This window comes from Staurois parvus, unplaced genomic scaffold (assembly GCF_062004578.1).
Source record: "Staurois parvus isolate SC_StPar_1 unplaced genomic scaffold, SC_StPar_1.0 ptg000185l, whole genome shotgun sequence".
NCBI lineage: Eukaryota > Metazoa > Chordata > Amphibia > Anura > Ranidae > Staurois > Staurois parvus.
Window position 1 is genome coordinate 454,004 of NW_028317981.1, and position 23,497 is coordinate 477,500.

General features: G+C 43.2%; 1 protein-coding gene across 3 annotated transcripts in view; it reads left to right on the forward strand.

Moving 5' to 3' along the window:
- The window catches only part of TBC1D22B (TBC1 domain family member 22B), a 275,367-nt gene that overhangs the window by 237,787 nt on the left and 14,083 nt on the right, over window positions 1-23,497 (forward strand). For all 3 annotated transcript variants that reach the window (XM_089677368.1, XM_089677369.1, XM_089677370.1), the window contains one exon: window positions 324-451. In XM_089677368.1, the coding sequence (XP_089533494.1) occupies window positions 324-451 (128 nt within the window). The remainder of the gene's footprint in view (window positions 1-323; window positions 452-23,497) is intronic.

The following is a 23,497-nucleotide window of genomic DNA, read 5'->3' on the forward strand; positions in this document are numbered from 1 at the left end:
ATTATAAGTTTGTTTTTTTTTATGTTTGAACTTGATGGACTTTTGTCTTTTTTCAGCCAGATTAACTATGTAACAATACAAATCTATTGCCCTGCATATGACTTTATTCAAGTCATTCAGCTGGCAGTTAAAATAGAGACCATGGGCACACCACAGGTGGTGGTCAGGGACTGCAGAAACATTTTTTCTCATAATTATGTTATACAAAATATGGAAGACATCAGCAGGACACTTGTATGGCTAAAAAGGCACAGCATCTGTCTCAGAATTCTGTACTGGTCTTCCATCTGTTGCAAATTTAAAGACTCTCATTTCTACACTAGGTGAGGTGCATCGTCATCTGCAGAAATATGAAGTTGAATATCTGCAATTTGCTTTTCGTTGGATGAACAACTTGCTGATGAGGGAGCTCCCTTTAAGATGCACTATACGGCTTTGGGACACATATCAGGTATTCCATTTCGTTTTTAAAGTATATGTGGCAAAAACTACTCTCTGTCTGAGCTAGATTTCTAATTATATTTCAATCATTTAAAACAATTAAATCCTTTAACCGCCTCCCACCCGCCATATAGTAAAATGACAGACGCAAGGTGGTTCTCTCGTTCTGGGAGGATGTCATATGACGTCCTCCCATTCTAACCGCGCATGCGCGGCTCCAGCTGCGCGCGGCAATCGGCGGTGCGCTGTGTCCCTTGGACACAGTGGATCACCGATCAATGGAAAGAGCCGAAGATATCGGCTCGGTCATGTGATCAGCTGTGTCCAATCACAGCTGATCACATGTAAACAGTGACAGCTCGTGAGGAGAGGAGAGCCGGTAATCGGCATTCCTCGGAGGGGACATGTACACAGATCATCAGAGCACTGATGATCAGCGTGCCCTGATGATCTGTGTAGCCCCAGCAGCGCCACCTGTCAGTGTCCATCAGTGCCAGCTCTCAGTGCTCATCCATGCCTCCTGCCAGTGCTCATCTGTGCCACATATCAGTGCCCATCTCAGCTGCCTTTCAGTGCCAGTCAGTGCCACCTATCAGTGCTGCCAATCAGTGCCAGTCAGTGCCGCCTATCAGTGCCCGTTAGTGCTTCTTAACAGTGCCATATATGAGTGCTGCCTTTCAGTGCCCATCAGTGATGCCTGTCAATGCCCATCAGTGCCACCTATCAGTGTCCATCAGTGCAGCCTCATTAGCGCACATCAGTGAAGGAGAAAAATCACTTATTTACAAAATTTTATAACAAAAACTAAGAAAAAACTTTTTTTTTTCAAAATTTTCAGTGGTTTTTGGTTTGTTTAAGAAAAAATAAAAAAAAAACCCAGAGGTGATTAAATACCACCAAAATAAAGCTCTATCTGTCACAAAAAATGATAAAAATTTCATATGGGTACAGTGCTGCATGACCGCGCAATTGTCATTCAAAGTGAAACAGTGCTGAAAGCTGGAAATTGGCCTGGGCAGGAAGGGGGTATAAGTGCCCTGTAGGCTGGTGGTTAAAAGGGCTAGGGCCCTTCATTGTGCCTTACCTGCAACAGATGACATAGCTTTTCTGCTGCCCCAAACTATTTGTGTTTAGACATGGGAAGACATGGAAAAAAATGGGAAAAGTGGGGGGAAAAACAGGGTTTTTTGAAATTTTTTTTTTAACTTCTAAAGCCGTTTTTGAGACTGAGACTTTATGTAAAGTCTTAAATTATTGTAAGTTTTGTCAGCCGAAGACAAACTCTGGAAAACAGTTTAAGTAACACTGTTCTTTTTAATGCAGTTCCCTAACAAGAGAAATATACATTTCTGCCACTAGGGGGCACTACAGTGGAAAGGCCCCAATTTAGTTTGCTTGTGGGCTCCAACTTGTACCTCCTAAAGTTGGGTGATTGTTGGGATACAATAGATGATAGTTTATATCCTCTCAGGTCTTAGCGTTACTAAACCCATGACCCTGCATTCACTAAATCCATAGTACACAGAGCATGGAAATGCAATTATCTTTATAAATATAAACTGCTAAATACATTTTCTCATCAGCAGCATGTAGCAGTCTAATGACATCTGTTCATGACACCAAACAGAGCATGTGCAGATTTGCAACTGCTGCTCTGTACTATGGCAGTTAGTTTGCATAGTTGCCAACTGTCACGGATTACTCGGGACAGTCACAAATTTTGGAATGATGTCCCAGAAATCCGAGATCAGGGTGGGGGTCCTGGCCAGTGTCCTGGAAATCCTAGATCAGGGTTGGCAGCAGCAGATAGGGGTTCCTAGTTCTGCAAGTGCCTAGAGTAGTTAAAAGATTAAAAACTTTCCTTGCCTTATTTACTCACTGGGAATGAGGGGCCGTGGCAGACTGGGAATTATTTCTCCATTTATGAGAGTGGCAGAGTAATCTGTAGCGCCGCTGTTATTATTATTATACAGGATTTATATAGCGCCAACAGTTTGCTCAGCGCATTACAATATAAGGGAGACAGTACAATTACAATACTTTCAGTACAGAAGAAATGTGAGGTCCCTGCTCGTGGAGCTTACAATCTAAAGGAAGGGGGAGATGATACAAAAGGTGATAGCTTCAGGGGATGATCTGGTGGAGGTGATTCAAGTACAGTTCTTAGGTGGAGGTGGGGTAGGCTTCCCTAAAGAGGTGAGTTTTCAAAGATCGCCTAAAGGCAGACAGGGTGGGGGCTGACCAGACATGCTGTGGTAGGGAGATCCAGAGGATGGGAGAGGCTCTGGAGAAGTCCTAGAGGCGAGCGTGGGAGGAGGTGATGAGGGAGCTAGAGAGGAGGATATCATGGGAGAAGCAGAGTGGGCGATTTGGGCGGTATTTGTGGATGAGGTCGGCGATGTAGCTAGGGGCAGTGTTGTGGATGGCTTTGTAAGCTGTGGTTAGTATTTTGAATTTTATACGTTGGGTTAGTGGAAGCCAGTGAAGGGATTGGCAGAGAGGGGCAGCAGTCGCTGATCAGTTGGTAAGGTGTATGAGTCTAGCAGCAGCATTAATATTAGACTGAAGGGATAGCCTGTGTAACGGTAGACCAGTGAGGAGGGAGTTGCAGTAATCGAGGCGGGATATAACCAAGGCGTGGATAAGTTATTTTGTGGTGTCATTGGTGCCTCGGGTCGGGGGGTCTTCATAAGCTTGCCAATGTCTAATCACCTTATGGTACTATAACTATAACCCATAGTGTATGAATAAGTTACCTGTCCTGTGCTGTACTTCAAGATATGGAGTTTTCAGGCAAGTCAAATTTCCATCCTTGCGAATGGCTCTTTGGAAAAAAAAACACCTTGCTATCCGCTTTTTGTATGCTACCTAAACTCACAGTGATAGCACAATGTGGACCAGTTATCGCCCTATCTCTCTTCTAAATCTGGATGCCAAAATATCTGAACCACATATCTGAACAGCGGCATTAACCACTTAGTGGGTAAAGATCAGGTAGGCTTTATGCCAAGGAGTCAAGCAAGTATTACCATTTCCAGGATCCGCCAATTGATCACGGCCTTTAAACAAAGACATTTCCGAACCTTCTTGTTTCTGGACACTAAGAATGCTTTCGATTCAGTCCTGTGACCATACCTATCACTTCTTATAGAGAGTTGGGGTTTTAAAAGGTTCTTCTGCAAATTATCAAATCAAGCCTTCCCAGACTCTCCCATTCCACCAGCTTACCATAGAGATGACTAAGGCCTGGAAGTTCCCCAATCATCGCTATGGTCTAAGAAACTTAAGAGTAGAGTTTGTCACTTCCGATTTTGCTCAGATGTAAACAAGCCATTACTGGCTTGCGAAAGCATCTGATCAATAAAAAAAAATATTTAAAGTGTATCCACAACAACCCGCCCCATGCTCACTCGTAAAGGTGAACGCATATGTAGGTCCCCACACGCATGTGTAAATGGTGTTCACACCACCACAATAATTCTAGCATCAGACCTGTATAAGTCATACTGGTAACCTATAAAGGCTTTAAAAGTGTCACCTATGGAGATTTTCAAGTACTGTAGTTGGTCGCCTTTCCATGTGCGTACGCAATTTAAAGCGTGACATGTTAGGTATCTATTTACTCAGCATAACATCATCTTTTATATTTGACCAAACAATTGGGTATGGTGTTGTGTTTTGTACATTAAAATTCATTAGTGTATTTTTGTTCCAAAAATTTCTGCTCTAAAAGTGGTAAAAGAAAAATCTAAAATTGTTTTAGCGCAAAAAAAGCAGCATGATTTGCATTTCCATTTAATTTAAAAGATTAGACTACGTTTAGTTAATTATACATATTAAAAAGAACCGTCAAGTGATTCAGTAGGGCAAAGAACACAAAAATAAAATTCTTTATTTATATTTGTTATCACGCATCTAGCGCAGACTCTCTTGTTTTCATATACTTTTAGTTAAAACCAAACATACCCCCCTTAAAAATGGAAAGCAATGAAGAAACTGCCAAAAACTACTATGTTCAACATTTTAGATAAGAGGCGTGTTACAAAAAACTTAGCAGTCTGGTTTTTCGCATATAGAGTACATTATCGACAATTGTATCAACTGATATGCTTGATAATGTAGCCATAAATTCTTGGTTCCCAATCCACCCTGGCACCTGGATACATATAAAATCTTTTTCACAAATCTATGTCCACCCTGACTCAAGATATACTTAATCAAGTTCAATTGAAAATGTAGCAAATCAGGGCAGTTTATCACAATAGGGAGAGACCAAAAGAAAAACAACTTGGCAAAATCATAATTTTTCTTGTATGCACTCGTCCTAACAGTGAGATATCCAACAGAGACCACTTAGTAAGCTCTGTTAACAAGTGCCTGAATAGGGGCAGGTCATAGAGTCAATAGAGCTAGGATATAGATGAGGAAAGTTACGCACCCAAGTATAGGAGCAAGCTGTCCTGCCGTTGGAAGGTTTAACATTCATAGCCATAGATTTGTTTTGTTTAGCCAAAGATCTGAGATCTCACCAAACGACGCAGGACCTGCATAATATTAGGTAGGGTTGTCAAGGGAGAGGTGACAAAACAGATTGTTCTGTCCCCACATGAAGGTGAATAAAGGTATAACTGATAATGGCTGTGTAACTTCCTACCTTCGTATCCAAGCAGTGGAGCAGACCGGACCAGCAGATGCTTAGGTTAGACGGATCCAAACGTATACACAGGAATGAAATCAGCGTGGGTTTATTTGGTCCAAATACAGCGACAAACAGTGATACAATACTGTAAGGTAGTAGAGGTATTGATGCTGTCCTGTAATATCTTTCCTGAGGCTAACTGCTGGTCAAAAACTGATGCCTTCACAAGCCCAGGGTATTGAATGTCCTGTCACACAGCTATAAAGCACATAAAAATGGCTGCAGGAAGTGACCAGAACCAAGGCTTGCCTAAAACCACGCCCAGCAGAGAAAAAACTTACTAGCTATAACAGGGGCATGCAGCATGCAAATTCTGGCCAGCAGATGGCAGCAACAGATCAAGACATAGAAACAAACATGGTGAAATAAGAATTGGTGATACAATGCACAGTTAAATAACAAATATGAGGAGAACAGCACACTCCCCGTCTGAAATTCCATAAGGGATTTCACTATGACGAATGTCCATAAAATATAAAACAACCTGTAACAAAGAACATGTTAGAATGCAATAAACATAACAATATAGTAGATTCCGAGTTGGAATAGAGAAGAACCACAAAGTTCAAGTTCAGTAGAGTTCACCCAGCAGGAATGTTCTCGATGGGTAGTATCAAAATGAGTTCGTTAATTGGCCTTTGCGAACATTTTAAGCTCACCCTCTCTGAAGATCTTCAACTCCACTTTACGGACCTTGCCATCCTTGCTAGGAAGAACCTTTGTAATTAGTCCCATAGGCCAGTCAATCCGTACGGTATGTTGCTCCTTCATCAACACGAGGTCACCTTCTTTTAGGTTTGGTTTGTGGTGTTGCCACTTTCTTCTTCCTTGAAGAATATTGAGATACTCATTTTGCCACCGGTTCCAGAAGTAATCAGCTAGGTATTGTACACGTTTCCAGTGTTTTTGGTAGATATTGGCAAGAGTAAATTCTCCACTAGGCATTAGCGTAATCTCAGTTTTTTGGGTAAGTAGGATAGCTGGAGTCAGTACGGCTGGTGTTTCAGGATCCATAGATACTGGCACGAGGGGTCTAGAATTGATGATGGCTGAAACTTCAGCGAGAAGAGTGACTAGAGTCTCATGTGTGAGTCTTGAAGAGTTTACATCCATCAACATAGAATTCAAGATGTTGCGTGAGATCCCGATCATTCTCTCCCAGGAGCCCCCCATGTGGGAACTATGAGGAGGATTGAAAATCCAGGTGCAATCCTTTTCCGCTAAGTGATCTTGAATGGATTTGGTGTCTATGTTCAGTTCTCTACAGGCTCCAATGAAGTTGCTTCCACGGTCAGACCTCAACTGTTTCACTGGTCCTCTGATTGCGAAGAACCGTCTTAAGGCATTAATAAGGCTGGATGTGTCCATGGATTCTATGACCTCTAAGTGAACGGCCCGCACACTCATGCAAGTAAATAGTACAGCCCAACGCTTACTGTTTGCGTCACCGCCGCGGGTCCTGCGTAAGGACACCATCCATGGCCCGAAGACATCTAGGCCAACGTAGGTGAAAGGCGGCTCTGTACATAGTCTGTCCGCAGGCAAATCAGCCATTTGTTGGTGTAGTTGTTTTCCTCTAGCTTTGCGACAGTGAACACAGTCATGCAATACTTGGGCCACACGTCTTTTCATACCTATAATCCAAAGGCCAGCAGACCGTAACTTGCCCTCAGTGATTTGCCTGCCCTGGTGTTCAGTCTTTTTGTGGTAGTGTCAGATCAGCAAGACGGTGATATGGTGTTTGCTGGGAATGATGAGAGGATTTTGTTCTGCAACTCCTAGGTGGGCTTGATTCAAACGACCACCAACTCTGAGCAAGCCAAAACTGTCAATAACTGGATTTAAGTTGGCAAGAGGGCTTTTTATTGGAATCTGCTGTTTGTTGTACAAGCACTTCCATTCTACATTGAATTGCCCTTGTTGGACGTGACGTATTATGAGGGACTCACTATGAGAGATGTTCTCCGCAGAGAAGGGTTTATGGCAGACGTGCCAACCGTGACAATCCTTATCTTCGTGAGTATTGTGATAACATTTCGCAATGTGCACTAACCTTGCGATAGTCCTGACGAGTCTCATCCAACTGGAGAAACGTTCAAAGCGCTGGCAACCGAGGCTGGAGGTTTGCTTTATTCCAGTGACCAGTGCACTAACTTCAACGCGGATTTCTGGATCATTATCCGGATCCTGGATGCTGAAAATTTCCTGTACACATTCGTCTGCCTGTCCTAGCAGAAACTCCGGACCTGTAAGCCAAGTAGAGTTAGTAAAGGAACCTACAGACATAGGTCTAGTGGCATGATATACTCCGAATGAAGGCAAGTACCAGCACTTGTCGTTCTTCCTTAAGGATGGAGCTGGTTCTGCATGGTTGTTATGGAATATTTTATCCATAAAGGCAACGATGTGTTCTCTCATTTCAGGCTTGCTGTTCATGGTACGTTGAAGAGAGTTAAATCTAGACAGAGCTTGTTCCTGGTTGTTCGGGAGTCTTACCCTGGCAGCTCGGAAGGGTAATGGAGAAACCCAGTGATTGGTTTCATCTTTAAAGAACTCACTGTCCATTATCTTGACAAATTCTCTGTCCTCTACTGACAAGGCTACTTTATCGTCATCCTTGGTTGTATGAAAGACTGATCTCCCCAAGTTGTCGGCAAAGAGGGGAGTAATGACGTCAGGTGGTTGTATGAGGCCTGGAGACTTCTCTTTCACCTCATAGTGATGAGGACACGGCTTAATGCAAGTTGTGCGTCCATCTGCACACACGTACGTTTTGAAGGAGTCGATTACTGGTTGATCTAAGCATACATTTCCTATGATTACCCATCCCAAGTCCAGTCTCTGGGCGTATGGCGCATAGTCAGGACCATTACACTGTTGACGCACCTTGTGTACCCTTAGATTGTCTCTGCCGAGCAGGAGTAGAATCTCGACGTTGATGTCCATAGGTGGGATAACGTTGGCTAGGTGCCTTAGGTGAGGTTGGTGAAATGCAGCTTCTGGGGTAGGAGTCTCATCCCTATGGTTGGGTATTTGATAACATTCGATCAGCGTCGGTAAGGGTATTTCCGTATCTCCCCTGACAGGAGAAGCGATGAATCCTTGTGCCCTTCTGCCACTAGTCTCTATGCGGCTCGAGCAGGTGATTAAGGTATAGGGTTCGGATGGTCCCTTTATTCCAAAGGCTTCAAAGAATTTAGGACCTGCTAGGGACCGGTTGCTTTGGTCGTCGATGATGGCATACATATTTACTGCCTTTTCTGGTAGTCCCTCTGGGTAGACCTTGATTAGGCAAATTCGGGCACAACATTTCTCGCACTGGCCCTCCCCACATACATCCAAGCATGAGCAGGAAACAGCAGTCGCTGCATTAGCGTAATTTTGGGGCTCCCCGCCATGACTTGGAGCAGGACTGGTGGTGACGGCAGTGGGCGAATCTCTGGAGAGTGGGATTGGGTGCATAGCTGAGGGATGTCTTTCGCTATGACACTCCTCACACTTGATGACAGATTTACAGTCCTTAGCCATGTGCTCCACTGAAGCGCAGCATCTGAAACATACCCCAAGCTCGGTGAGGATTTTCTTGCGCTCCTGTATGGTTTTGGATCTAAACCCTCTACATTTGTTTAGAGAGTGTGGTTTTTTATCAATGGGACATTCTCGATTGAAGGTCTTATCTCCTGATGAGGTAGTGTACTGTTTACCCGTGGGTACTGCAGGAGATGGTAGGTTAGTCTTTCTAACACTCACGCTGCTCTTGAAGTCTCTGTGTTTATGCATGACGCTTTCATACCTTGGTGATGATGTCGCTGAAGCTGTAGTGTTGAACTCCAGGTAGTCGAGGCTGGGGTCATTCCTCATCTGGGACTGTTCATCGATAAACCTACAGAAGTGAATAAATGGGGGAAAGGTGACGTCATGCTCTCTTTTGTACCTTGAGACTGATGCCGCCCACTTTTCTTGCAGACTGTATGGTAGCTTCACGACAATTGGGTTCACTCCATGAGCTGTATCCAGGTAGCACAGCCCGGACAGACGAGGGTCACCCTTGGCAAGCTCCAGTTCCATGAGCAGATCACTTAAATCCTGAAGCTTCTGGACATCCTTGAGATTGATCCTTGGAACGTTCTGCAGTCTCTTGAATATGGCCTTCTCTATTGCTTCTGCACTGCCGAAGGTACGTTCGAGTCTCTGCCAGGCGGCAGCGAGACCTGCTTCTGCTTGTCCCACGTAGACAGTTCTGAGGCTCTTGACACGATTTGTGGAGCCTGGGCCCAGCCATTTGATCAAGAGGTCAAACTCCTGCTCTGCGGTTAGGTTGAGGTTAGCGATGGCGGCCTTGAAGGTTGCCTTCCAAGCTCTGTAGCTCTCTGCACGGTCATCAAATTTTGAGAGACTGGTGTTGATTAGCTCTCTGCTCACCATAAACCTGGCAAACTCAGACATATCTGATTTCTCACTGCTTGTTGCCATGACGACTTTTGATGCCCCTGGGGCGTATGGGCTGCCTGGAGTGAAAAGGTGAGATGCTTCCGGGTAGAATGATGTAGCTGCAGGGTTAAGCTTTCGTTTAGCCTGTGGATTGTGATGTCTGCTGCTTGAGCTGTGGAGGTAGGCCAGAAAACGCCTAATAGCGATCTTGCTGTAACAACCGTCCTTGAGAGGGCACATCCAGATAATGGTTATTAGGTTGCTCGGGTGCTGTGGGTAGCACTGGTACCGCAGGTATAGCTGACTTGGAGGTTTCAGTGTTGTCGGCTTGGACGGTACTGCAAACTGGGGGTGGCACAGATAACTGATTCAGTACATAGTCACTGGTGCGATCAACTGGATCATCTATCTCTGGTGGTAGTGAGCAGACTGGATCAAGACCTTGGCTCAATGCTTGCTCAAGTAGTCTTACTTTAGCTAATGCAATTTCCTCCTGCATCTCTGATTCAAAAATCTTTATTCGAGCCTCTGCCCTCTTGGCCTCTGCTTCTGCCTCTGCCTTTGCAAGAGCTTCTTTTTCTGTGAAGGAGCGTCTCGCTTTGGATTGCTCTGCGTTTATGCGGGCCTCTAGTAATCTGTCGCTCAAGGCTGAGCTTCTTGAGCACAATGATCTGTATGACCGAGAAGAATGTTTAGATGAATTTGATTTGTGTGATCTAGTTTCTTGCAAATGCGAGATACGGAGTTCCGCTTTACCTTTAACATCCAGCACCATGACGTCTCTTTGTCTGTCTATTGATTCTGCCTTGCTCAGTTCTGATAGGGCTTCATCGATATTAGTCTTTTAGAAAGGTTATATACCTTGTGGACAGTCTTTTGTATCTTTCTTGAGCTGTGTCCAGCCGCCCGACGGCAACTTGTAAGCTTGTGGCATCACCTGAGGAGGATTTAAGTCCGGACATAAGGGAGGAGACTCGTTCCCATTGCTCCTCCAGGTTATCACATAGCTCATCTTTTGTGGTGTGATAGTTTTCGATGACCTTTACCGTCGGTTTGAGAGAGCGTCTTGGTCGCACGACTTGTTCTGCTGGAAGTGTGGATTCTTTTTCCTGCCCTTCATAATGATCAGTATCAGGTTGCATTTGCTTTATTTCATCACTGGGGAACTGTGCAAAGTCCTTTTCGGCCATTTTGACTTAAGGTGCGCTGTCTCTTTAAGAAAATGAACTTTTGAATTGGGGGCTGAAAATCGCAGCAAAGCTCTGATAGGGCACCTTGACAACATTTCTTAGATGTTTAGAGTGAATTGTGGGGTTTTGCGGCTGCCACGGCAGTGTAAGGAGCGTGCATAAACAGTACTTCTATTATGCGAGCAAAAGTTAATATAGGACGTTAGGAATGGCTTGGCGAGTTGTGGAGGACTTCCAGGCGAGAGTATAGATACTGCGTATGCGCAGTGCTTCCGCATAGGCTTGTGGAACGTGCACTGTAGCTGGGCAGATTTGCTGCAAGTGGGCCTGTTGCTAGGGAGATTCCTGAGTGTGGTACTGTACTCTGAGGGAATCTGTAGCGGGGTATGGACTTTAAGGCAGTTTTTGACTGTTCTGTCCCCACATGAAGGCGAATAAAGGTATAACTGATAATGGCTATGTAACTTCCTACCTTCGTATCCAAGCAGTGGAGCAGACCGGACCGGCAGATACTTAGGTTAGATGGATCCAAACGTATACACAGGAATGAAATCAGCGTGGGTTTATTTGGTCCAAATACAGCGACAAACAGTGATACAATACTGTAAGGTAGTAGAGGTATTGATGCTGTCCTGTAATATCTTTCCTGAGGCTAACTGCTGGTCAAAAATTGATGCCTTCACAAGCCCAGGGTATGGAATGTCCTGTCACACAGCTATAAAGCACATAAAAATGGCTGCAGGAAGTGACCAGAACCAAGGCTTGCCTAAAACCACACCCAGCAGAGAAAAAACTTACTAGCTATAACAGGGGCATGCAGCATGCAAATTCTGGCCAGCAGATGGCAGCAACAGATCAAGACATAGAAACAAACATGGTGAAATAAGAATTGGTGATACAATGCACAGTTAAATAACAAATATGAGGAGAACAGCACACAGATCATTCACAAAAAGTGCAAATTTGTGCATCCTGAGGCTGCATGGCACCCCCTTACACGCTTATTGATCAAGCTATAGCCAAAAGACAGCTACAGCTACACTTCTTGGAGAATGTCTGAGCTTCCTGCCAGATTGCGCATCAGGCGCACTCTGTGACAGAGTGTGGTAAAGGGCCAATCACAGCGGCCCTTTAACATGTGATCAGCTGTGTCTAGTCACAGCTGGTCATGTGTAAACAGACTTGCAGGTTATCAGCAGTCCTTTCTTCACACGCTGCCTCTGTGTGAGGAAAGGAGTGTCGATAACCAGCAAGGCTAAAAGTACATTGTTTACACTGTTAATCAGGGCATAGATCATCAGTGCCCTCGTTATTAGTGCAGCCTATCAGTGCCCATCATTGCAGTCTCATCAATGCACATCAGTGACAAAGAAAAATTACTTATTTGCTAAATTTTATAACAGAAATTAAGAAAACGTTTGATTAAATACCACCAAAAGAAAGCTCTATTTGAGTGAAAACATGCTAAAAATGTATTATGGGTACAGCGTTGCATGACTGTGCAATTGTCATTCAAAGTGCGACAGCATTGAAAGCTGAAAATTGGCCTGGGTAGAAAGGGGATGAAAGTGCCCAGTATTGAAGTGGTTAATATCTGGATTGTCTCCAACTGCTATTCCTAGCGTTTCGATTGCAGTAGCGAATATAGGTGGAGACAGAGGGCATCCCTGTCTGCTCCCCCTAGCAATAGTGACAGGTGCAAATAGGTGTCCCTGCAGTTTAATCTCAGCCTTGAGGCTGGAATACAAGGAATATAAAACCTGTAAAATCACTGGACCAACCCCCCAGGCCTCAAAGACATAGAAGAAATCGGGTACAGATGGAAAGGCAAGCTATCCAACCATTCACCATTGGTTTTGTTGCAAAACTCTAAAGCCTGCACTGCAACCATGGCCCTGACATTGTCTCACTGTCTAGCACTATGTGGTGATAAATTATGGACTCATGACAATTTAATCCTTAAGTTTACCCCCCCCGCCCATCTATTTAATATCCCTAAATTCCCTCCCAGTATGGACATTAGGAGATTCAAATGGTAGCTAGATAAAGGTCTTAATCAAAATCTATTGGACACTATTTTACCCCAGCTAGACTCTTACCTTGTCTCTTGTGCATCAAAGTTTGACCTACCACATTCTTGATTTTTCTTGTTTTGTCAACTTGCCCACTTTTTGAAATATGTATGCCCTGAAGGGTAAACAGCCCTTTCTCTCTCTCCATATGAAAAATGGTGTAATAAAGATAAAGGGTGGAGAGGCAGAATCTCGCTTATCTATGGTCTACTGCTACTTTACCCAGAAAAATTATCGTATATGATGGACTGGTACAGGGATTTGTCAACTGATATGACTTTGAAGACATGGCATTCCTGCTTTCATTCCTCTTTCTGTGGCATGGTGAATATCTCCCTCATTGGAGCAAATCTGAAAGTCCTTACAAGGTGGTGCCTTGTCCTGGTCCACCTGCCTAAGATGCATATGGGTTCGTCCTTCATGTGTTTCCATGGCTGCGCTATGAAGGGAACTATGTATCACATGGGATGGGAGTGCCCCTTGATTAGGGGGTATTGGAACAGTGTTTTTTCCTTGCTCTGTTGACTTGTAGTCAAAACTAATAAACCAACAGTATCCATATGCTTTATTGAATGAGGCTAGTCCCAATCTTTCTCAAAGTGGCCTCTTTTATTTTCTTAGCAGCTAAATGTACAATTGCAGGAGCTTAGAGGAAACCATCTGTGTCCTATACCGATACCATACATAAGATTTCATGGATTGTGATTAATGAGAAGCTAGCGAGTGTGCTGAATGACAGGATAAGGAACTTTGAAAAAATGTGGTCCCCATGCATATCCAACCGGAGGATTGATTGCGGTTCTTATTCTTTTATCTTGGAGAACCCTGGGTCTGTCTTTTCCTAGTCTTTTCCTTGCTCTACTTCTGCTTTCTTTTTTCTTTCCTGGCTTGTTATTGTTACTCGGGTACCTTTTCTTTTGGTATGCACCACTTGTGGCAGGATGTTTTCATTCATACTTCTGTTGATTCAGCAAACTGATTCAAGTTCAATATGATGGCTAGCTTTATTTGTACTTTTGTTTTGCAAGTTAGTGGAAAATAGCTCTATTACATCTTTTTCTCCATAACCTATGGAATATGCTGAAGCGTAGGTATACTTTGACATCTAACGCTTCTCTAATTACCTTTTTACAACACTGAAGTGCCAGATAGTCTGTCCGCTTTAATGATACCCCCTGATCACAACTATTTAAATTTCGTCAGCTAGCAGACCACCATCACTTGGAAACTACTCTCTTTCAAGCAATTACAATTACCGTGTACAGCTTGCTATGGTTATTTTCAGATAAGACATTTTGCCCTTTCCTTGACTCCTACATTGCAGTTTTCCAAACCTACATTCTTTGAGAGGCTTCTTGCAGAAGGTCCTTCTTGGAAAGGCCTAATTTCAGATGCCTATAAACTGTTAGGGTGGGCAGAGGTGCAACAAGTGGGACTACAAGTGATGGGACGTGGGGGAATAAACACTAAGATGGATGGCAAAGTCCATGGTGCAGTTTATGAGTCCATATGTGTGGAGGGGGGATAGCCCCATTAACTGTAGCAGCTGCTTAGAGTATCCTCAGAGTATGCAGGCTCTGTATAGAAAGCAAATAGGAAAAACAATGTAGGCGTTCCATTGGCGGCCTGTGCGGTTGAGATCCCCGGGCAGTGTCTGCGGTCGTTCGCTCGGGACTGGTGGAGCCTGTGGGCAGCCGGCGGGGACTGAAGGTAGGAAGCCAGGGAAGCCCTGCGGGTTCAGCGGAGAGGAGCGGAGGGAGGAGGTGGGACATCTGAGAGACGGAAGGGCGCCGGTGGTGCCCGTGAAATTGCCTGTGCGCCGGTGGTCATTGAACCTGGAAGATGCGGGTGAGCAACTGGAGGAGAAGAAGCCGTTGGACTATACAGAGAGCCCCCCGCATTACACCTTACCTCGGAAATTACCCCAAGACCCCTGACATGGGGGGACCCTCCACAGCATATATCCTAACCTAGGAACCTTGGCTGGGAAAGCGAGTCAAAAAAGGAGTGAGCCGGGACGAAGAAGCAGCGCACACGCGGCATGAAAGATAATGGTGAGTTGCCACAGTTTGCGGTTAAAACTCTTCAAAGAACTGTTGTTTTTACAGTAAATAATCGCATGCTGTGATCATTGTGTAGAAAGAGAAGAACATGATCGGAGGGCCCGGTGGTCTAGAGGGTTGGTGGGTCTATTTCTCTTTACATAACACAAAGGGACTTTTTGAGACTATTAGCAGAAGGAAAAAGAGGGCTGTACCGGTGTCAGTATTCCGATATAGAGGAATAGCGGAAATTGAACTGTAACACTCTAAAGAAATGAAGAGTAGATCGACTAAAGGGGGGATCAGGAAACCCCAATCAAGTGTAAATACTAGTACTATAAAAGTACAGTGGGGCAAAAAAGTATTTAGTCAGCCACCAATTGTGCAAGTTCTCTCACTCAAGATGAGAGAGGCCTGTAATTGGCATCATAGGTAGACCTCAACTATGAGAGACAAAAAGAGAAAACAATTCCAGACAATCACATTGGCTGATTTGGAAAGAATTTATTTGCAAATTATGGTGGAAAATAAGTATTTGGTCACCTACAAACAAGCAAGATTTCTGGCTCTCACAGACCTGTACCTTCTTCTTTAAGAGGCTCCTCTGTCCTGCACTGATTACCTGTATCAATGGCACCTGTTTGAACTTGTTATCAGTGTAAAAGACACCTGTCCACAACCTCAAACAGTCACACTCCAAACTCCACTATGGTGAAGACCAAAGAGCTGTCGAAGGACACCAGAAACAAAATTGTAGACCTGCACCAGGCTGGGAAGACTGAATCTGCAATAGGCAAGCAGCTTGGTGTGAACAAATCAACTGTGGAGCAATAATTAGAAAATGGAAGACATACAAGACCACTGATAACCTCCCTCGATGTGGGGCAAGATCTCACCCTGTGGGGTCAAAATGATCACAAGAACGGTGAGCAAAACTCCCAGGACCACATGAGGGGGACATAGTGAATGACCTGCAGAGAGCTGGGACCAACGTAACAAAGGCTACCATCAGTAACATACTACGCCGCCAGGGACTCAGATCCTGCAGTGCCAGACGTGTCCCCCTGCTTAAGCCAGTACATGTCCGGGCCCGTCTGAAGTTTGCTAGAGAGCATTTGGATGATCCAAAAGAGGATTGTGAGAATGTCATATGGTCAGATGAAACCAAAATAGAACTGTTTGGTAGAAACACAACTCGTCATGTTTGGAGGAGAGAGAATGCTGAGTTGCATCCAAAGAACACCATGCCTACTGTGAAGCATGGGGGTGGCAAGATCATGCTTTGGGGCTGTTTCTCCGCAAAGGGACCAGGACGACTGATCCATGTACAAGACAGAATGGGGCCATGTATCGTGAGATTTTGAGTGCAAACCTCCTTCCATCAGCAAGGGCATTGAAGATGAAACGTGGCTGGGTCTTCCAACATGACAATGATCCCAAACATACCGCCCGGGCAACGAAGGAGTGGCTTTGTAAGAAGCGTTTCAAGGTCCTGGAGTAGCCTAGCCAGTCTCCAGATCTCAACCCCATAGAAAACCTTTGGAGGGAGTTGAAAGTCAGTGTTGCCCAGCGACAGCCCCAAAACATCACTGCTCTAGAGGAGATCTGCATGGAGGAATGGGCCATCATACCAGCAACAGTGTGTGCCAACCTTGTGAAGACTTACAGGAAACGTTTGACCTCTGTCATTGCCAACAAAGGATATATAACAAAGTATTGAGATGAACTTTTGATATTGACCAAATACTTATTTTCCACCATAATTTGCAAATAAATTCTTTCCAAATCAGCCAATGTGATTGCCTGGATTTTTTTTCTCATTTTGTCTCTCATAATTGAGGTCTACCTCTGATGCTAATTACAGGCCTCTCTCATCTTTATAAGTGGGAGAACTTGCAGACTGGGGGCTGACTAAATACTTTTTTGCCCCACTGTATATTCTTCAGCAGGAAAAAAGCTGTGAGACTCAAACCCAGGAGAATTACTATGAAGGATCTAAAAAAATATGACGGAGATCAATCCAGACTTTAATTCTGGACACTGGAAGAGAACCAGATTAAAGAAGCTATAAATAGGGAAAGTGTAAGAGAACAAGGAAATACGGAACAGCAAGGTCCTATGTCACAATCGCTTTTAAAAAATGAACTGGCGGAAATGTTCGCGAAACTAGAGATGTCCATGAAAAATTAGATCGGGATGCTTCGCACTGACCTGGGTCAGATAGTAACCCAGGATGAAGAAGTAGAGGGGAAAATGGAGGGATATGCACAACAAATTAATAAACTGGAACCGCAGGTGGAGGAGATGCGTAAAGAACAGAGAAAGTTATCCTCCATAGTAGATCAGGAGAATCGCAATAGGTGAAACGATCTTAAGGATTAGGGGCTTACCAGAAGAAACGAGACAGGAATAGGATTTACAAGAGAAAATTAAGAGAATCTGTAATCCAATTATGGGAACACAAGTGACAGAGAAATTGAAAATTGAGAGAGTACATAGGATCAGACAGCCAAAAGGAGTACCAGCCCCAGAGATGTGATTGTTTGATTCCATCCCTTTGGAGATAGGGAACGAATATGGAAAGGGTTGCGGGCCTTCACTGAAATAAAATATGAAGAAACATCTCTGTCTGGTATTTTTTTGCTGGATGATAGCTAAAAGAGTGAGAAATTTGAAAAAGTTTTACTTTTGACTGCTGGTGCTTGTAGTTGTTTTATGTTCTTCTTTGGGTCTTGCTAAAAGCTTTTACTTTTTTAAATCCCTTTTTCTGAACCTTTTTAAATAGCATTTTTTTTCCCTTTCCTTGTCTTCCTTCAGTCTGCTAATTAAGGGGAGGGGTTAATTGGTCACAGGTGATACAGGTCCTATATAACTTGCTGTAGAGCTCACTCTGAGCTTGCTCATTTTGAGCTTGCTTGTATTTTGCTTGCTGGACCTTTGACTAAGTGGACATTTGGTAAGTGGAGTTAAAAAACCGGAGTGGAAAACAGGAGTCTACTAACCTGTTACAACTGATATTTCCTGTTAATTTTTTTCAACTGGGATAATATGTGCTAGCAGGGTTGAAGGTTTTGTGCAGTGCACAGTGTGCCGCATGTATGCAGCAATGGAGTAACAGCTCCAGGATGGATACCGCTGCGACAGATGTGAGCAGCTTGCCCTTCTGGAAACTCACGTTAGAGATCTGGAGGAGCAAGTTGCAACACTAGGCAGAACCGACAACCTTGAAAGGGGTTTTCTGCTCTTTGAGGAGGTAGCTAATGGGATTGATGTGAAGGGTGGAGGGGCTAATCAGGATTATCAGGTAGGAAGATGGATTACTGTAATGAGAGGGAGTGGTAGGGGCTCACAGAAAAGGAAGGCCGGCCCTGGGTTTGAGCACCCAAACAGATTTGCCAAGTTGGGTGAAGATGTGGGAGTGGAAAGCTCAGGGGTGGCAGCCCTGGATGTCACTTCTATCCCTAACAGCCGGGAGGGCAGATCATCTGGGAGAGGTGGTGAGGGTAGTGCAGGAAGGCCTAGACAGCTGGTGGTAGCAAGGGATTCAATATTCAGAAGGACTGATAGAATCATTTGTCACCAGGATCGCCTCAACCGAATGGTTTGGGGTCTCCCTGGTGTCAGGGTTTGGCATGTGGTGGACTGGGTTGATAAATTACTGGGAGGGCTGGGCATGACCCAGCTGTTTTGGTTCACGTTGGAACCAATGACAGAATACATGGAAGGTGGAGGCTTCTTAAGAATCAATTTAAAGAACTAGGCTGCAAGTTGAAGGGAAGGACCTCCAATGTGATATTCTCTGAAATATTACCTGTGCCATACACAACTCAGGAAAGACAGGGGGAGATTAGAGAACTCAATGCATGGCTGAAGACCTGGTATAAGAGGGAAGGATTTGGGTTTCTAGAGCACTGGGCTGACTTTTTATTGGGGTGCAACCTATATTCTAGAGATGGTTTGCACCAAAATGAAAGGGGGTCTGCTGTGCTAAGGGAGAGGTTTATGGGAAGGCTGGAGGAGTATTTAAACTAGGATAGAGGTGGGAGGGAGAATTGGATTATAACGGGGTAGACAGATCAGACAGGGGTCAGTACTTATTGGTGGGTGGAATGGGGAAAGATTGGGGGAAGGCGATGGCAGATAAGAAGGTTCCCATGTTACAAACAATAAGTGGAATTGGTACCATTTGTATGAAAATAAAAAATGTGCAAAACACGTACGAACAAGGTGTCAATGCATTAACGTGTTTGTTCACTAATGCTAGAAGTCTGCCAAGCAAAATATATGAGTTGGACACTTTGGTGCATGAAGAGAATTATGATTTAATTGGTATTGCTGATTCTTGGCTTCACTCTTCACATGACTGGGCCATTAATATTCCTGGCTATGTTCTCTTTCGGAGAGACAGGGTAAATAGGAAAAGTGGTGGTGTCTGTCTCTCTGTGAGAAGTGATCTCAGAGTGAGTGTGAAAAAGGACCTAATGGATTGAGAGTGTGATGAGGCTGAAGCATTATAGGTGGAACTGCACATGGAGGTGCGTACTACATAGGTATTCATTGGAGTATTTTATAGGCCTCCCAGTGTGAATGAGGAGGTGGAAACTCCGCTCCTTTCACAGATGGAAAGGGCTTCAAGAGCTGAGACAGTGATAATAATGGGGGATTTTAACTACCCGGAAATTGACTGGAGTAATGGTACTGCAGGAACAGTTAACAGGCAAACATGATGCTCTGCTGGACCTGGTAATCTCAAAACATGCAGAGCTTATTAAGAATGTCCATATAAAAAACATCTGGGTAGCAGTGACCATAACATGATTTAATTTATTGTTAGCTGTAAACAGTGAGCACATACAGTTGTGTTCAAAATAATAGCAGTGTGTTGAAAAAAGTGAATAAAGCTGAAAATCCTTCTAATACCTTTTATTTCCATACACACAAATGCATTGGGAACACTACACATTCTATTCCAAATCAAAATATGAAGAAAAATATATCAAATTTGTGTTGTTCCTCTAAAAAAAATTTGAAGAAAAGTGAATATTAGACTGTTCAAAAAAATAGCAGTGTTTGTATTCTTCTTTACAAACTCAAACATTCACTATATAAACTGAAAAATATTTGAAGATTTTGCTTTCCTGTGAATCCCTTAATTAATATTTAGTTGTATAACCACTGTTTCTGAGAACTGCTGTACATCTGTGTTGCATGGAGTCAACCAACTTCTGGCACCTGTGAACAGGTATTCCAGCCCAGGATGATTGGACTACATTCCACAGTTCTTCTCTATTTTCCTCAGAAACTGCATTTTTGATGTCACCCCACAAGTTTTTTATTGGATTAAGATCCAGGGATTGGGCTGGCCACTCCATAACATCAATCTTGTTGGTCTGGAACCAAGACGTTGCATGTTTACTGCTGTGTTTGGGGTCGTTGTCTTGTTGGAACAACCATTTCAAGGGCATTTCCTCTTCAGCATAAGGCAGCATGACCTCTTCAAGAATTCTGATGTATTCAAACTGATCCATAATCCCTGGTATGCGATAAATAGACCCAACACCGTAAGATGAGAAACATCCCCATATCATGATGCTTGCGCATCCATGCTTCACTGTCTTCACAGTGTATTGTGGCTTGAATTCAGTGTTTGGGGGTCATCTGACAAACTGTCTCCAGCCACTAGACCCAAAAAGAACAATCTTACTTTCATCAGTCCACATGTCAGTCCAAATGTTGTGCCATTTCTCTTTAGGCCAGTCATTGTGCTCTTTGGCAAATTGTAACCTCTTCAGCACATGTCTTTTTTTCAACAGTGGGACTTTGCGGGGGCTTCTTGCAGATAGCTTGGCTTCACATAGGCATCTTCTAATTGTAACAGTACTCACAGGTAACTTTAGACCTTCTTTGAGCTTCCTGGAGCTGATTGTTGGCTGAGTCCTTGCCATTTTGGCTATTCTTCTATCCATTCGAATGGTAGTTTTTCGCTTTCTTCCACGTCTTTCAGGTTTTGGTTGCCATTTTAAAGCATTTGCGATCATTTTAGCTGAGCAGCCTATCATTTTCTGCACTTCTTTATATGTTTTCGCCTCTCCAATCAACTTTTTCATTAAGGTACGCTGTTCTTCTGAACAATGTCTGGAACGACCCATTTTCCTCAGAATTTCAGAGAGAAATGCACTGTAACTAGCATGTATAACATTTGCTGCCTTCCTTCCTTAAATAAGGGCAATAATTGTCACCTGTTTTTCAAAGCATGAATGGCCTCACTAATAGAACTCCACACTGCTATTATTTTGAACATGCCCCTTTCAATTAGTGATTCAGTTACACAGAATCAGCAGCATGCATGTCATGACTGTTGCGTCTGCTAGATTTCTATTACTCTATTACACCTGCTAGTAAATTATTTGCCATGTAGAAATATAATTTCTACCAAAAACAGTGATTGATCAGGTTAGTGATGTCTGACTGCTATTATTTTGAACACAACTGTACGTGAAAAATAAAAATGCTCAATTTCAAGAGAGCTAATTTTCCAAGACTAAGAGCTTCTCTCCAAGACTTAGACTGGGAGGGAATATTGGCATAAATGAACACAACACAGACATGGGAGTTCTTCATAAAGACTGTATGTGAACACACTGCAAAATATGTTCCCATGGGCAACAAGTTTAAAAGGCTAAAAATCAAACCTATGTGGCTTACGGACAAAGTTAAAAAAGCTATAGATAATAAGAAAAGCGTTTCTTAAATATAAAAATGAAGGAACGCTATCATCGTTTAAACATTACAGAGAATATAACAGAATATACAAAAAGGAAATAAAGGCTGCAAAAATTGAAAACGAACAACAGATTGCAAAAGATAGCAAGACCAACCCTAAAAAATTCAGATATATTAATAGTAAAAAGGTCCGGTCCGAGCATGTAGGCCCTTTACAAAATAATTTAGAGTGGGTGACTGGGGCCAAAGAGAAGGCAAATTTATTTAATACCTTTTTCAGCTCTGTGTTTACAAAGAAGCACGGGGAAGCTCTTGTCCATAATGGACATGGTATTGACACAGCTCCAGATGATCCACATTGGCTCACAATTGATATGATCCAAAAATACGTAGACAGTATAAAGGTGAATAAAGCACCTGGACCAGATGGCATACACCCATGGGTCCTTAAAGAATTGAGCTCTGTCATTTCAAAGCCATTGTTTCTAATTTTTAGGGACTCTTTAATGATTGGCATAGTACTATTGGATTGGCCAATGTGGTGCCAATATTTAAAAAGGGGTCAAAATCTTTACCAAGTAATTATAGACCTGTTGGTTTAACTTCTATAGTTGGGAAGATACTGTAGAGTTTAATAAAAGACCACATAGATGAGTTCTTGCTGGAAAAAAATATTTTAAGCAACAAACAGCATGGATTCATGAAAGACAGAAGTTGTCAAATCTGATTTCTTTTTATGAGGGGGTAAGCAAAACCTTGGACGGAGGACAGAGGTGGATGTGGTATACTTAGATTTTATAAAAGCGTTTGACACAGTTCCCCACACATAGCTAATGTGTAAGGTAATGTCTGCAGGCTTGGAAAAATCTGTATGTAAATGGATAGAAAACTGGCTAAAAGATCGTATTCAAAGAGTAGTTGTTAATGATTCATACTCTGACTGGTCAAGGGTTCTCAGTGGTGCACCCCAAGGTTCAATGTTGGGACCCTTATTTTTTAATATATTTATAAACAATATAGGGTCTGAGATTAAAAATCCCATTTCAGTCTTTGCAGAAAACACCAAGCTGTGCAGTGGAATAACGTCCCTACAGGATGTCTTCAACTTACAAGCCGATCTCAATACGCTGTTTAATTGGGCAACTATGTGACAAATGAGGTTTAATGTTGATAAATGTAAGGTTATGCACTTGGGGGCTAAGAATATGCATGCATCATACATACTAGGGGGAGTACAACTGGGGAATCAGTGGTGGAGAAGGATCTGGGAGTTCTGGTAGATCACAAGCTTAATAATGGCATGCAATCCCAAGCTGCGGTTTCTAAAGCGAGCAAAATCCTCTCATATTAAAAGAGGTATAGACTCCAGAGAGAGATATATCATATTACCCCTGTACAAATCATTAGTAAGACCTCCTCTGGAATATGCAGTTCTTTTTGTGAGTTGGTGCCCAAAACTGAACATTGGGGAACTTGAGAAAGTACAGAGAAGAGCAACCGAACTGATAAGAGGCATGGAGGAGCTCAGCTATGTGGAAAGATTAGAGGAACTGAATTTATTCTCTCTTGAGAAGAGGATATTAAGTGGGGATATGATCAACATGTATAAATACATCAGTGGTTCATATAGTGAACTCTGTGTAGAGCTATTGACTGCGAGGTCATCAGAGAGGACAAGGGGGCACTCTTTACGTCTAGAGGAAAAGAAATTTAATCTCCAAACACAGAAAGGTTTCTTCACAGTTAGAGCTGTGAAAATGTGGAATAGACTCCTTCAAGAGTTGGTTCTGGCCAGCTGAGTGGATTGGTTTTAAAAAAGGCCTGGATTCTTTCTTAGATACACAGAATATAACTGGATATTAACATTTATAGGTAAAGTTAAAGGTAATTCTTATGGAA